Source organism: Terrapene carolina, unplaced genomic scaffold (assembly GCF_002925995.2).
Source record: "Terrapene carolina triunguis isolate 2854851 unplaced genomic scaffold, T_m_triunguis-2.0 Scaffold68, whole genome shotgun sequence".
In the NCBI taxonomy this organism is placed as follows: domain Eukaryota; kingdom Metazoa; phylum Chordata; order Testudines; family Emydidae; genus Terrapene; species Terrapene triunguis.
The window spans coordinates 60,952,961-60,965,542 of NW_020664419.1; the positions used below are offsets into that span (position 1 = coordinate 60,952,961).

The 12,582-nt window shown below is 41.4% G+C and overlaps 1 protein-coding gene across 3 annotated transcripts in view; it reads left to right on the top strand.

Moving 5' to 3' along the window:
* The window catches only part of THAP2 (THAP domain containing 2), an 11,377-nt gene extending 3,635 nt beyond the window's left edge, over positions 1-7,742 (top strand). Inside the window, exons 3-5 of one of the 3 annotated variants that reach the window (XM_024209100.3) lie at positions 1,935-2,699; positions 4,840-5,268; positions 7,405-7,742. In XM_024209100.3, the coding sequence (XP_024064868.1) occupies positions 1,935-2,312 (378 nt within the window). In that variant the 3' untranslated portion in view covers positions 2,313-2,699; positions 4,840-5,268; positions 7,405-7,742. Of the gene's footprint in view, positions 1-1,934; positions 2,700-4,839 lie in introns of all 3 variants that reach the window. The other 2 variants (XM_024209098.3, XM_024209103.3) reach the window with 2 other exon arrangements.
* The last annotated feature ends 4,840 nt before the right edge of the window (positions 7,743-12,582 follow it).

The window sequence follows — 12,582 nt, forward strand, 5'->3', positions numbered from 1 at the left end:
TTTTTTTTTTTTTTTTTTTTTTTTTTTTTTTTTTTCCTTTCCTTTCAACTCCCAGTCAGTGTCTCAACTTTGAGTGCACGAGACATTGAACTGAACTAGTTGAATAAACTGAATTGAAGAAAATGTTCTTTCTGCACCTGCAAAAGAGGCTACTTCTGTAAGAAGTTGTTTTAACACTTCAACAACCAGTGGTTCCAGGTGCTTAGCCAGTGGTTTCCACCATTTCAGTGGTGTGAATTTCTTTAAAACTTCAGCAGCAAACATGGATTGCTTAATATAATTTTTTTGTTTAAATTATTTTAATAGATTAAAGTACATGTAGGCTTTAAAATAGGTTGTCAATTTCAAATGAATTTTAAATAAATAAACCCCGTGTTTAATTTAAAACATTAATTTGTTTTATCCACCTTTGCACTGACATTCTACAACTATTTGTTTTTCCCCACAGTGTTTGAAAACCATGAACAACTGCTGTTTCTTAGCAGTTTAAAGATGGCACTAGATTAGAGTGACCAGATGTCCTGATTTTATAGGGACAGTCCTGATTTTGGGGTCTTTTTCTTATATAGGCTCCTGTTACCTCCCACCCTCTGTCCCGATTTTTCACATTTGCTGTCTGGTTGCCCTACACTAGGTGCTGTGGTCGCGGCTGAGGGATTGTAGAAGTAGAGATTGAAATGACAATAAGTGGTTGGGATTACAGTTGATGCTGCACTCAGTATCTGAGCTGTTTGCATTAATGAAAACAGATGATGAGATGGTCTGTTCAAATTACTTATCGCTGCGTTATTCAGCAAAGAAGCAGTTTATTCATCAATAATTGGGCTTTAGAATGAGCTGCTACTCTGAAAAGTAACTAGCACTAGCATCAGTTTTGAAAACAAAATGTGATCTCATGCATTTGATGACAGAAAGGTGGTGAAGTACAGGAGGAATTGAAACGTTTTTATTGTATTATACAGTATTTTATTTTGGTGGTGGTATTTTTTTTCCCCTCTGAGAGAAATTGATTGAGAAATTCATACATAAAAAGGGGAAATTAACAGATGAAGAATGTCTCTAATCTCTGTTTCATAGTAGCTATTATAGCTCATCTTAGTGACTTAAATTTGAAGCTGCAGGGTAAGAGAGCTTCTCTGAGCTGCATTTGGCTGTGTGCCTTTGAAAGAGAACTGTGGTTGCTTCTGAAGCATATAGAAGTAAAGGATGTTTTTCTGTTTTGCAAGATCCTTTTGTTTTTGACACTGAAGAAATTCTCAATGAAGTGCAAATGAAATAGTTTAAACTACAAGAAAGCACAGGTCTTAGAGTACTGAAGCCAGGAGCTGTTCTGTGTTCTGCTCCCTGAATGTTGCCTACATATTCAAATTCGTGTAAACACCACCATTTCAGCAGCACACATTTGTGGAAATATTTTTTTATTAAGGGATGACAACAAATCTGCATACATCTGCAGCCAACAGCTACTATGTAGAAAAGTCTCTCTAAACTGTCCTAAAAATCTGCTTTATTTTACTAATGAGCAAAGATCACAAGATTGGTTAAAAAAAATCAGTGTAGATTAATAAAATTAACATATAATAGGAGGAATTCTAATGGAGGACTGTCCACACTTTTAAAAATATGTAAACTGTGAAAAGTACTGCTTCTCTCATAGTCCTGGCGATATTTTTTTTTTATCAAGGTTTAGGTTTTCCTGATACAGCAATTATTACAGCTGATCTTCAGGTTCATGAGCAAAATGCCTTAGCATAGATGAAATTGGACAGTTGGCTCAAAATTAATAACAATACTGTGTGTTTTAAATGTACCTAGTTACTGCAGAAATGTAGTAATTACAGGTTAGATTAATTTGAAGTTTGGCATTTTATAAACTTGCATAATGCCATGATAAATTTAGGTTTTATTTCCTTTCCTGTTATTTTTATTTACAGAAACCTATGTCAAGAAATCTTCTGAAGAAGAAAGATGCTTATACCCCAGAAGGGGTATCTAACTTCAAAACAAACATTAGCTGTAGACAAGTACAACTGGAACACAGTTATGCTTTCAGAAGCCCCATGGAAGCCAAGAAAAGGATAATTAAGTTAGAAAAGGAGATAGCAAGCTTGAGAAGAAGAATGAAGAACTGCATTCAAAAAGAACATAGAGCCACACAAAGATGGATAGAAATGACTTGCCTCATCAAAAACTTGGAAACAAATAATATTTTGCCAGGAGTTGCATTGGACCACATTTTACCAAATGCCTTAAGAAACCTTCCCTTGGAAGATTTCAAAAATATTTTACAGGAACAGCAAGATCATCTATAACAGCTTTGCCAATTTTAAAACTAGATTTCAAAATTTAAATTTATACTGAATATAATGCCAAAAAAATGTATCCAGCTTATTATGTTTTTCTAAGACATTCTTGTGGTGGTGAGGGACAACACTGGTTCTTATAGCTGCTTAATTAATTGCAAATACCCATCTATTACTAATGAAAACTTTACCACAAGTTTTTTAATTGTGATAGTAAGTTTTCAATCAGTTAATAAGAATGCCTTATGCAAGAACTAGTTCTGTGAATTAATCATCTTTCATTTTTAAATAATTGAGGATTGTGTTTTGGTTGATGTTGATTGGTTGGTCTATTTTTGTAGAACATCTGAGTAATTGAAATGGACCAATTTTTGATGGAACACACACTCTATTCAGGTAAGTTTTTACTTTAAGAATAATAACCACTTTGTATTACTAACGATCAAACATAAAAATTGCTTACTATTGAACACTGTCCCACAGTCCTTCATACCTCTGAGATTCACAGTTAAGTACCTCCAGCACCATCACTCGAGACCCCACAGAGGCCTCTGTGTGTGTCCAGGGTCTATAGTAAGTCATGGGATAGAGACTGGACATGCTGGGGAGAAGTGGCCTCGTAAGCCCAGAAAGGAGGAGCATTTACTTTGTTCTGGTTCATTGGAGGTTCCTGAAGAAGATGAGACTTTTCCACTGAGTTCTGTCTTGTCCCAGGAGCTGCCATTGCAGCTGCCCAGGGTGATGCCGGAGACCACAGCCATTGTGGTGTTACAGGACCTTAGCTTAGGTATCCTGTGGATACCTGTGGTCTGCCATTTTGGCAGCAGGACAATGTAGAGAGCAAGTTCCATGAGGGGTTGTTACAGAAATTTGCTGTATATATGTTGTATATGTGCACATATACAAAAAGGCTAACTTGTATGGAAACACAATTAAGCTAACAACACAAACTGTAAGAGAGGCTACTTGTGAACTGACAGCAAATGCCAAAGTGATGTTGAAAGTATGGAAGTTGCATTTTGACAAAGTGCTAAAGCAAGCATTTTAGACATGCTAGATGAACAGGGTGTCTTGAAAGGCAGAATGGATGTCAGCACTGAACCACCATCAGCAGAAGAATCAGAAAGAGCAGTGAAAAAGTTGAAAAATGGGAAAGCTTCAACAATAAACAGTGTAACAGCCAAGACACTAAAATCAGTGGGACAAGTGCTATCAAAGCATTAGGAAAATATACAAGAAGGTATGGGAGCAGGAGGAGCAACTGGATGACTGGGTAAAGGCAATAGTATGTACCGATCCTGAAGAAAGGTGATTCTGTCAATCTGAATAATCATAGAGGTTAGTCTCAGTATCATGGAAAATGAATGTAATTATCAACAGATTAAGACTGGTTTTCGAGGAAGTAGTAGGCAAGGAAGTGAGACTTCAGAACAGAAGTTGCATTGATCAGATATTTATGCTCCAACAGTTTATTTGGGCATGGGAGAATGGAAGGATGAGAAGGGGGATTAAAGATAGTTGCTGTTTTCATCAATTTCACGAAGGCATTCCAGTTACTTTCCATAATGCTTTCCTCCAAAACATTAAAATCATATGGCGTTTCGATAAGATAATTGCAATTATAAAAGTTATGTACAAGGACTCCCGTAGTGTGCCCTAAGAGTTGGTGGAAAGCTAAACTAAGCTGGCTGGGCAAAAAGTAGTACATATTGGTCTGGTTATTAATCTGGATAAAACTAAGTCCCTGACCACAACCTCCAGCTCCAACTAGCTCGGTAGACTGCTGGAGGATGCTTGAAATATGTAGACGTTTGTATATCAGCAGCTGCTGCCATGTTCTGGGCCCTTCAGTGGCCTTTGTGGGAAGGTTATGACATCAGGCTTGTGAGGAAGCTATGGATCTATAGAGCCACAGTTAAAACAACTCTCTTATACAGAAATGAATCATGGGTGCTGAGGAAGCCTTAAGAACACCAGATTATGAGCATTGAAAACTGTCAGTCTTTGTCAGCTGCTCTATGTCAAGTGGCAGGACAAGACTCAAAATGAGGATATTTGAAGCCAAACCCAGCAGTCATCTCCAGCAGCACTGGTTTGGTTTCAGCAGCTTTCTTGATATGGAGGTATTATTAGAATGGAAGAGTAATGAATTTCAAAGTGTGTACACCACGGAATTCCAGTACATGGCCGGTGAGCACATGGGTATCAAAAACTTTGATGGCGCAACAAGATTTCAGTTGATATCCATCACTGGCATATACAACTAGACCTCCTTAAACATCTTGCACAGAGGTCGATCCAGTGGTGCTTGATTTGCAAGGAAGCCATGTCCCTTTGAGATTTGTCATGAAAACTAAATGTATAGTTTGTTATATTGGGATATTCACGATTTTCTCCTAAAGTGATTTTTTTTATCATTCATAAGTTATCTTTAGATGAGAGTACATGCAAATAAGTAATAAAGCTACAAAAGAAATATTTCCTTTAAAAATATACTTAATAATGAATTCTTGTACTTTTTTTCTTTTATGTTTAGGTATTGTCCATCTCGGATGTTTCATACAGGTATATACTACAGGCATTTTGCTGTACCTTTATTAAGGCAAGTGCTTTTTAAGTAAAGGATATAAAAAGTAGTACTTCAGAAGTGGCTAAGAAGTAGACCCTACCTGTACTCTTCAGCTGTTTTCAAATTTTAAGCTAGTTCAATATATAAATAAATTTATATCTTGCCTTTTATGAAGGAGGAGCATGTTAGCTGGGGGCGGGAGGTTGTGTGTTTCTCTCCCCACCTCCCTTCCTTTTTTCACCAATTAGAAGATGGCAGTTGTCACATGAAGAAAAGGGAACTTAGTTATTCTCTTCAAAATATCCTATGCTAATAGTGCTTACCCTTTTTTTTTCTTTTTTGGCACATAACTGCTTGTATTGCTCAGAAGCAAAGTTTTGTTTTTAATTCTACTTGGTGAGTATCTCTCATTCTTTCCTTTGAACACTGAGTCACAAAAATAGTTGATTTTAAAAAGCTTGCCTCAACCTACTTTTTGAGGTAGATTAATACTCTAAAAATAGTGGTACAAATTTATTCAAATCACAGCTTCAAATGCTGATTATGTAAATCACGACAAATTTAGTATTTTACAGATCTTAATAAGGACTCTCTTTATCAGTGGTGTGAACAGTGGAATAACGTCTCAATCTTGATAATGTTTGGGTGTCAAATTCCAATAAAGACAAGACTTGTTTGTCAAATTGGATAATTTAATAGTAGCAGATCTTCCATACATCAGAAAAGGAGATAAATGTAAAGATAACTAATGTATAAAGCAGATTATCATTAGATACATCTTAACTTGTGGTAATACCAAGGGCCCCCGTCATGGGGCAGGATTATGTTGTGCTTGGTATTTGTATAAACACACACGCATACTGTTCACACCCCAATGAGTCTAACTCTAACTATAAGACAAGAGGCCAAAGGTGGATACAGACAGACAGAGCTCAAGGAAACAGCGACTTAATATTGGTTGGCATGATAGGCTGTGGTCTTGGCATGCCAGCTACTTAACTGTAAAGTTTTTTGCAGTATTCCCTGGAGGTCAGTCTCTTTGCATGAGCTTTTGAAGAAAGGACTTGATGACTAATGTTTATAGGGGACTGAAATTTTGGTGGGAAAAGTACCTTTTAATTTGGTTTCTTTGGGGGCAGAGTTTTCTGGAGAGTTGCAGCTGGCTTTAGTTGTATCTCTTTAAAGTCCAAGATTACTGTATTTTTATGTTCTAAATCTAAACATAGACTTACCTAAAGTTTCTTTTACGTCTAGATTTGTTTTGAGATACGCGAACACAGGACATAAAATGATTGTATCACTTCTAACACATCCTTTATCCACTCTAAATATGTGTAGATAGTAACTTCCAATGGGAAACAGAGCACAAGTACTATGGTGACTCACTCTAAACACCTAGAATAAAATGTACTAAACTTTTGAAAATGGAGAAACCTATGCAGGGCAAACCAGGACTTCTTTGACTCCTGACAGCTTCAGCTTGCACCAGATTGTGGTGGCAAGCCTGCTTTACTGAGCTGAAAAGTGACGATCACCTCATCATGCTGGGGATTCATACAAAGTGGAACTTGTGATCCAAGTTGGGCCCAGAGTTCATGGGACTTGAATAGTACTTCAGAATTAAATGCAATATATTGCAGGCTTTCCCATCCTATTAATCTGATACTGATTACCAGGTTGTTCCCATCTCTGTTCATTCTCTCCTTTATTACTTTATTTTCCATAAATGGGAAGTAGGTTGAGGTTCTCAAGAAGTCCCCAGGAAACACTTTTTTTTTTTCTCCATTTTCTATTATTTTAATAGGGTTTGTTCCCCTGTATTTCAGACTTGTTATGCAGTTACTGAAATCAAATTTAGACTATTACATCCTGTTAATGATTGATAACTTTCTCTGAAGTCTGCTCTTAGATATATCTTTATTGGTATCTATGGGAGCATAATTTGGAGGATTCAGGGTTGGGCTGTGTGAAATGTTTGCACACAAATTCAAAACTTATGCAACACCTTATTGGAAATCAGTTTTCTTACAAAACTGAAACTTAGGTTTGTCCAAGGGTTTCAGTGAAGCGTGTGTGTTTTAAGTAAAAGTTGTAGATGACTGAGTTAATTCAAAAGTTATGCTTGGAGGTGTGAATCTATGTCTAATGCAATGGTTTGCACAAACCCGCACAAAGGGAAACCCCTGAGATTTGGAGAGCTTTAGATCCAGCTCTCTGGGAAAAGTAGCCCTACCTTTAAAGTTTTTTCTCTTCCCTTTGGCAGGATGGTTTTTAACTTTTACTATAAATAAGCCCTGAAACTAAATATTACTCCAAGAAAAATATAAAAATAGGAAGCCGAGCTAGTTCACCTGACCTTTTTAGAGTTGTGACCCAGAGTCATGTGATTTTATTGGACTTGGGCTTTGTACTGAATTACTATTTGAGTGTTAATTTATTTTTTTGTGATAATTGCAGAATGTATACTTTGGACACACTACACTTTTGTTCATATTTCCTTTTTAATATTTAGCCCTTTACCTTTTATTATAGGTCTCTACCTTCTCCTTTTCCAGTCACTTCTACCAAAGAAGGTTTTTGTCTTCACCTCAATTTATTGATGGGTTCTGGAGCAGGTTATGTCCTAACAAAGGCAATACTCGTTAGTCTGTTTTCCAAAAATGTCATGGAGACTTATAAACCAAATGCTTATTTTGTATTAGTTTTTGAACAGAGTATAGGTTTTATTTGAAATCCAGCTTATTGCATAATTAATCATTAAACACCATGCTATGTAACAGGTGACCTTAAATCTTGTATGATCATTTTGACAAAGTGCTTATGTTTTTCATAACTATTGTGCTAGTTTCAAATAAAAATGTCACTTTTCAGCTGGTGTATGAAATTTTGTTCTGAGAAATGTAGTTACTACTTGTCTTACACATCCTCATGTTTGCTATATGAATATTATATACAATCAATCTCCTGCTGGAATTTTATCAACTGAAGGAAAAATTGTACATCTATGCAACTGGCTACCCTTGAAATATTTTAATTTTATTTTTAATACTTTATGAACAAGGGGAACAAACATTCAAAAATAAACAAATTATAAAAATTGAAACCATGCTGAACTCATGAATTACATTAAAATCTTTACTTGTGAGAAGTGCCAGATTGATAGTCTTGGAGAACTAAATCCTGTGCCCTGAACAGATACAGCATCAGCAGGAACAAGTTGAGTGTGTGAGAGAGAGTGAGTTTGTTTTTTAACATCACTTTTTACAAATGTGCTTCAGTGTTGATCTGGAGGGACCGTTCTAGGGGTAAGGAGGCAGTTAAGACCGCAGAACCACAGCTCATTAATATATTTTTGGCATTTATAAATGAATGTTGATGAGAGAGCAGTTGATAACATCTTGACCCATATATGATATCACTTGGGTGCTTGATGTCTGGGGGTATTGGACTTCAGGTCCTCAAAATTTGTAGTCTCTCCACAAGTGATTAAGAGAAGGCCAACAACTTGACGTACCTCTGTCTAGAGGGCTTGGGCTTTTTCCTCTCCTGAATTTGTGCTGGAGTTGGAGACCATGATTCCAGGTATCAGTGTCCAATCACTCCTGGTCCTGTGTGCTGCTGCCATGAAGCTCACACTGCCAGCTTTCTGTGCCCTGAATTGGGGGATTCAGTATCTTTCACCATGGCTGGTGCACACGCTGATTCCTGAACATCAGCCATGGTGCAAAGAATCAGCATTCCTGCTGCAGGAATCTGTATGCCTAATAAGTGTGCCTGCCTGGGCTAAACATTCAAGCACAGCCATTGACTGTGCTTCCCACAGCACTTTCAGTGTTCTAGGGCTCCCTATTACCAAGAGACAATTAAAGTTGTTTATGTAGGTGCAGGCTGCTATTTGGAGTTTGATAAGCTGAAGGATTCCTCCAATGCCAAGTACATGTATCTGCTAGGGCGGTGTGCCAAGAGATGACTCCATAGGGAAAATCCTAACTCCCCCTGATTTTCACAGAAGCATTACAACACCACTGATCTCAGTTAAACCTAATCCAGGAATCAAGTCAGTGACTGAGAGGTACAGATGCCAGGAACATAGGCTTACTTTTGCATCGTATTGTGGGCCAACTGAAGGCCAGGAAGGCCTTTCTTCCTTAAAAATGACCCCAGATACAGCTCCCATGCTCCCTATAAGAGTTTGGAGGAGCAGTAGTAGCTAGAGTAAGGGTAGGTAAACTTTTTGGCCTGAGGGCCACATCTGGGTATGGAAATTGTATGGTGGCCCATGAATGCTCACAAAATTGGGGTTGGGGTGCAGGAGGGGGTAGGAGCTCTGGCTGAGGGTGCAGGCTCTGGGGTGGGGCCAGAAATTAGTTCAGGGTGTGGGAGGGGGTTCTAGGCTGGGGTAGGGGTGCAGGGGGAGGTGAGCTCTCCAGCTGAAGGTGCAGGCTCTGGGATGAGGGGTTTGGGGTGCAAGAGGGTGCTCTGGGCTGGGACTGAGGGGTTTGGAGGGGGGGAGGGGGTTGGGGCATGGGAGGAGGTCAGGGGTGCAGGCTCCAGGCGGCGCTTACCTCAAGCAGTTCCCAGAAGCAGTAGCATGTCCCCACACCGGCTCCTACAGGGAGGCGCGGCCAGGCAGCTCTGCCCCATCCACAGGCACTGCCCCTGCAGCTCCCATTGGCTACAGTTCCCAGTCAATGGGAGCTGTGGGGGCAGTGCTTGGGGCAAGGCAGTGTGCAGAACCCCCTGGCTGCCCCTACACATAGGAGCCAGAGGGGGGACATGCCGCTGCTTCCAGGAGGGGGGCAAGCCCCAGACCCCACTCTCCAGCGGGAGCTCTAGGGTCAGATAATAATGTCTGATGGGCTGGACGCAGCCTGTGGGCCGTAGTTTGCTCACCCCTGAGCTAGAGGGAAGGAAATTGGCTGGCTGAATTTAGAGCCCTTCACCCAGAATCTTGAATAGTGAATCTGGAATTTATTTGTAGGAAAGGTTTGTCAGCTCATGGCTGGTAGTCCACATTGTGGACTAACAAGCCTTCGTGGCAAAAGGTCATGTAGAGCTATAGGAGGACCTCTACCCTGGCTGATTCTTTCCTCACAGATTGTTAGTAGCTTAAAAAAGCTAATCCATGGAGGCATGGACCTTCCCTGGCATGAGGTACAGGTGGCCTTTAATGCAAGTATGACTAATAAGGGCAGCTGCCTCAAAGGTGCATACATGCCCATAGGTGCTCTTGCTGCTTGCATCTAAGTTTCAAGGAAGTTTTAGAACCTGTCATATATTAAGAATTTGTGGAGCAGGTACAAGTTTCTTTGCAGAGGGTAAAAGAAAGGCCACTCTGCATTCTCTTGAGTCTGTTTCTCACTTGAAGGAGGGACCTATAGACTTAAAGTCTCCACTTGAAAACAGACTTTCCTGTCAGTGATGATCATCTTCAAATAAGGTCAGGAAGCCCCTGACAGAATATGTCTTAGCAGCACCACAAGACAAAGCATCCTAAGGTTCCTTTCAGCAAGCACCATAAAGCACCAATTACATAGACATAATTTTGGTATGAGTGCTGTGTGTTGGACTCCACCCTGTTTGTTATCTCAATTTCCCCAGTCTTGCTTTGCTGCATAACATGAGTCACAGCAGCATTCTTTCCATGTGTCTGAAAGAATGTGAATAAAATTAATTTAGCATAGCAGAAAAACAGAAAAGAATTGAATGTTCAGTCTGGTCAGGATTTTTAGGCTGTTGACAGCAGAGGCAATGCAAAGAAGCCCGCTTCTCAGGACTTCAGCCCATCCTGCTTTCAGGCTATTTACTTTCCCTGGACTTCCCACAAGTTCTCCTGAGCCTGTTTTGACTTTTCAGAAGTCTCAAGTGGAGGTAAGGAATCATCCTATGTCTTGGACTTCTAAGTACACATTATACCCGCGGCGGATAATCCGCCCTCTCCTTCATGCATGCCTTGACTTCCTTGCTGTCTAGAATCTGGTGAAGCTACAGTAGAAGTCTTGCAGACATTGCTCCCACAACTAAGTTAAGACCTGCCAGCTGCTACAATGAAAAAAGTTTCCTGGGTTACCACTGCCCCAAGTTGGACTGCAGTTGACTATTACTAATTAGGTCTGCCTAAACCTTTTTTATATATAAATAATCATCCTCTTTGTGAATTTTTAAATTTCTTAACAATACAAAAACTTTTAATCATTTAAGAAACAAAACTAATTTATAATTGTTGGTGTAGGGGACAGGTTGCGGAAGCTTGGCGAGGAGCTAAGTGGCGGACCGAGTATGTGACTGAATGCAGGCGGAAGCAGTTGAAGGCCATGCAATGAACTTTTTTCATCAGACCCTGCCAAAATGTAGTTTAGTATAGTTCAGCATGTTTTTGTCTGTAAACAAGTTAGCTTATATAATGAGTACGATTTATGAATGAAATGAATGTAGCCAGCTGTTGACCCCATGTAACCTTGAGATAAGCGCGGGGGGATATAGCATTGCAGCGGACTCCCTTCAGTGGAGTCCTGCCTGGCCAGCTGTCCCGGACGGTCAGAATCCCCCGCAGCCCCTCCGCGTGCCTCAGGGACTCCCCGCGCAGCTTGGAGTGTAAGTTCTTCCTTCAGTAAAGCCTTGCTTTTTACTCTCAGGCACTGAGTGTCAATCTTTCGCCAGTATCACGGCCCCCCTTGCGGGCACTATTGGCATCATGAACAGGATACCGGCGTGAGAATGCCTCTTTGGGGGAGGAAGGATAAGGTGGAGGGAGAGAGCCGCATCCCCGGGTGGCCTGCCACGGGACGGTGGGCACCAGTGGCTCGTAAGCTGGCGGGGATGGGTGCCCCCGCCGCATGGCCAGAGCTTGAGAAGGAGCCGGGGGTTACCCCAGTTAGGCTGGAGGAGCTGATATCCAAGCTCCGGCTGGATAAAGCAGGACCCGCAGAGCGTAAAGCAGCGGGAGACCTGGGATGGGCTTTCCTGACTGCGCTCCGCGCGGTGGACAAGGCGCTGCTGGTTCAGCGCCAGAGGATAGGACTGTTAGAGGCTGATTTGCAGCAAGCAAATGAGGCACATTCACTGACCCAGGAGGTCATCACTGGTACAGCTAAATGGGCCGAGCGGTTGGAGCACCGATGCACAGTCATGGCAGCTCGCATTGCGAACCGCCGGCGGCGAAAGGGAGGGCGGCGGGATGTGCGCCCCCTCGCCATACGGGCACTGGTGCGCAAAACCGATTGGGACCCAGAGATCTGGGATGGGGACATCTGGGAGACAAGTGAAGATGAGTCCCCTGGGAGGGGGATGGCGGGAAGATGGGGCTCTACCCGCAACTGCGGCCCGTTGTCGAGACGCGGCACGAGGGGCCGCACGGGGATAATGATAATATGGTGGGAAGGGATACTATCCGGGAATTTAAGTCCTCTGAGATACAGGACTTTGTGCAGCGTTTCAAGCAGCGCCCCAAAGAATCGCTGCTGGCGTGGCTGCTCCGATTGTGGGATGAGGGGGCGGACGCGATTACCCTTACCCCCACTGAGCTAGGCAGGATGGGCTCGCTGACCACAGACCCCCTCCTTCGTAGGAGTCTTAAGGCAGGGGCCGCCACGACGACAGACTTTCCATATCCTTCCCTTATGTCATGGTTAACCATGGCTATTAAGACCATTTGGAGTTCACCCGCAGACATGGATGACGGGTTAGAGCAGTGGGCTTCCATCCCAGAGG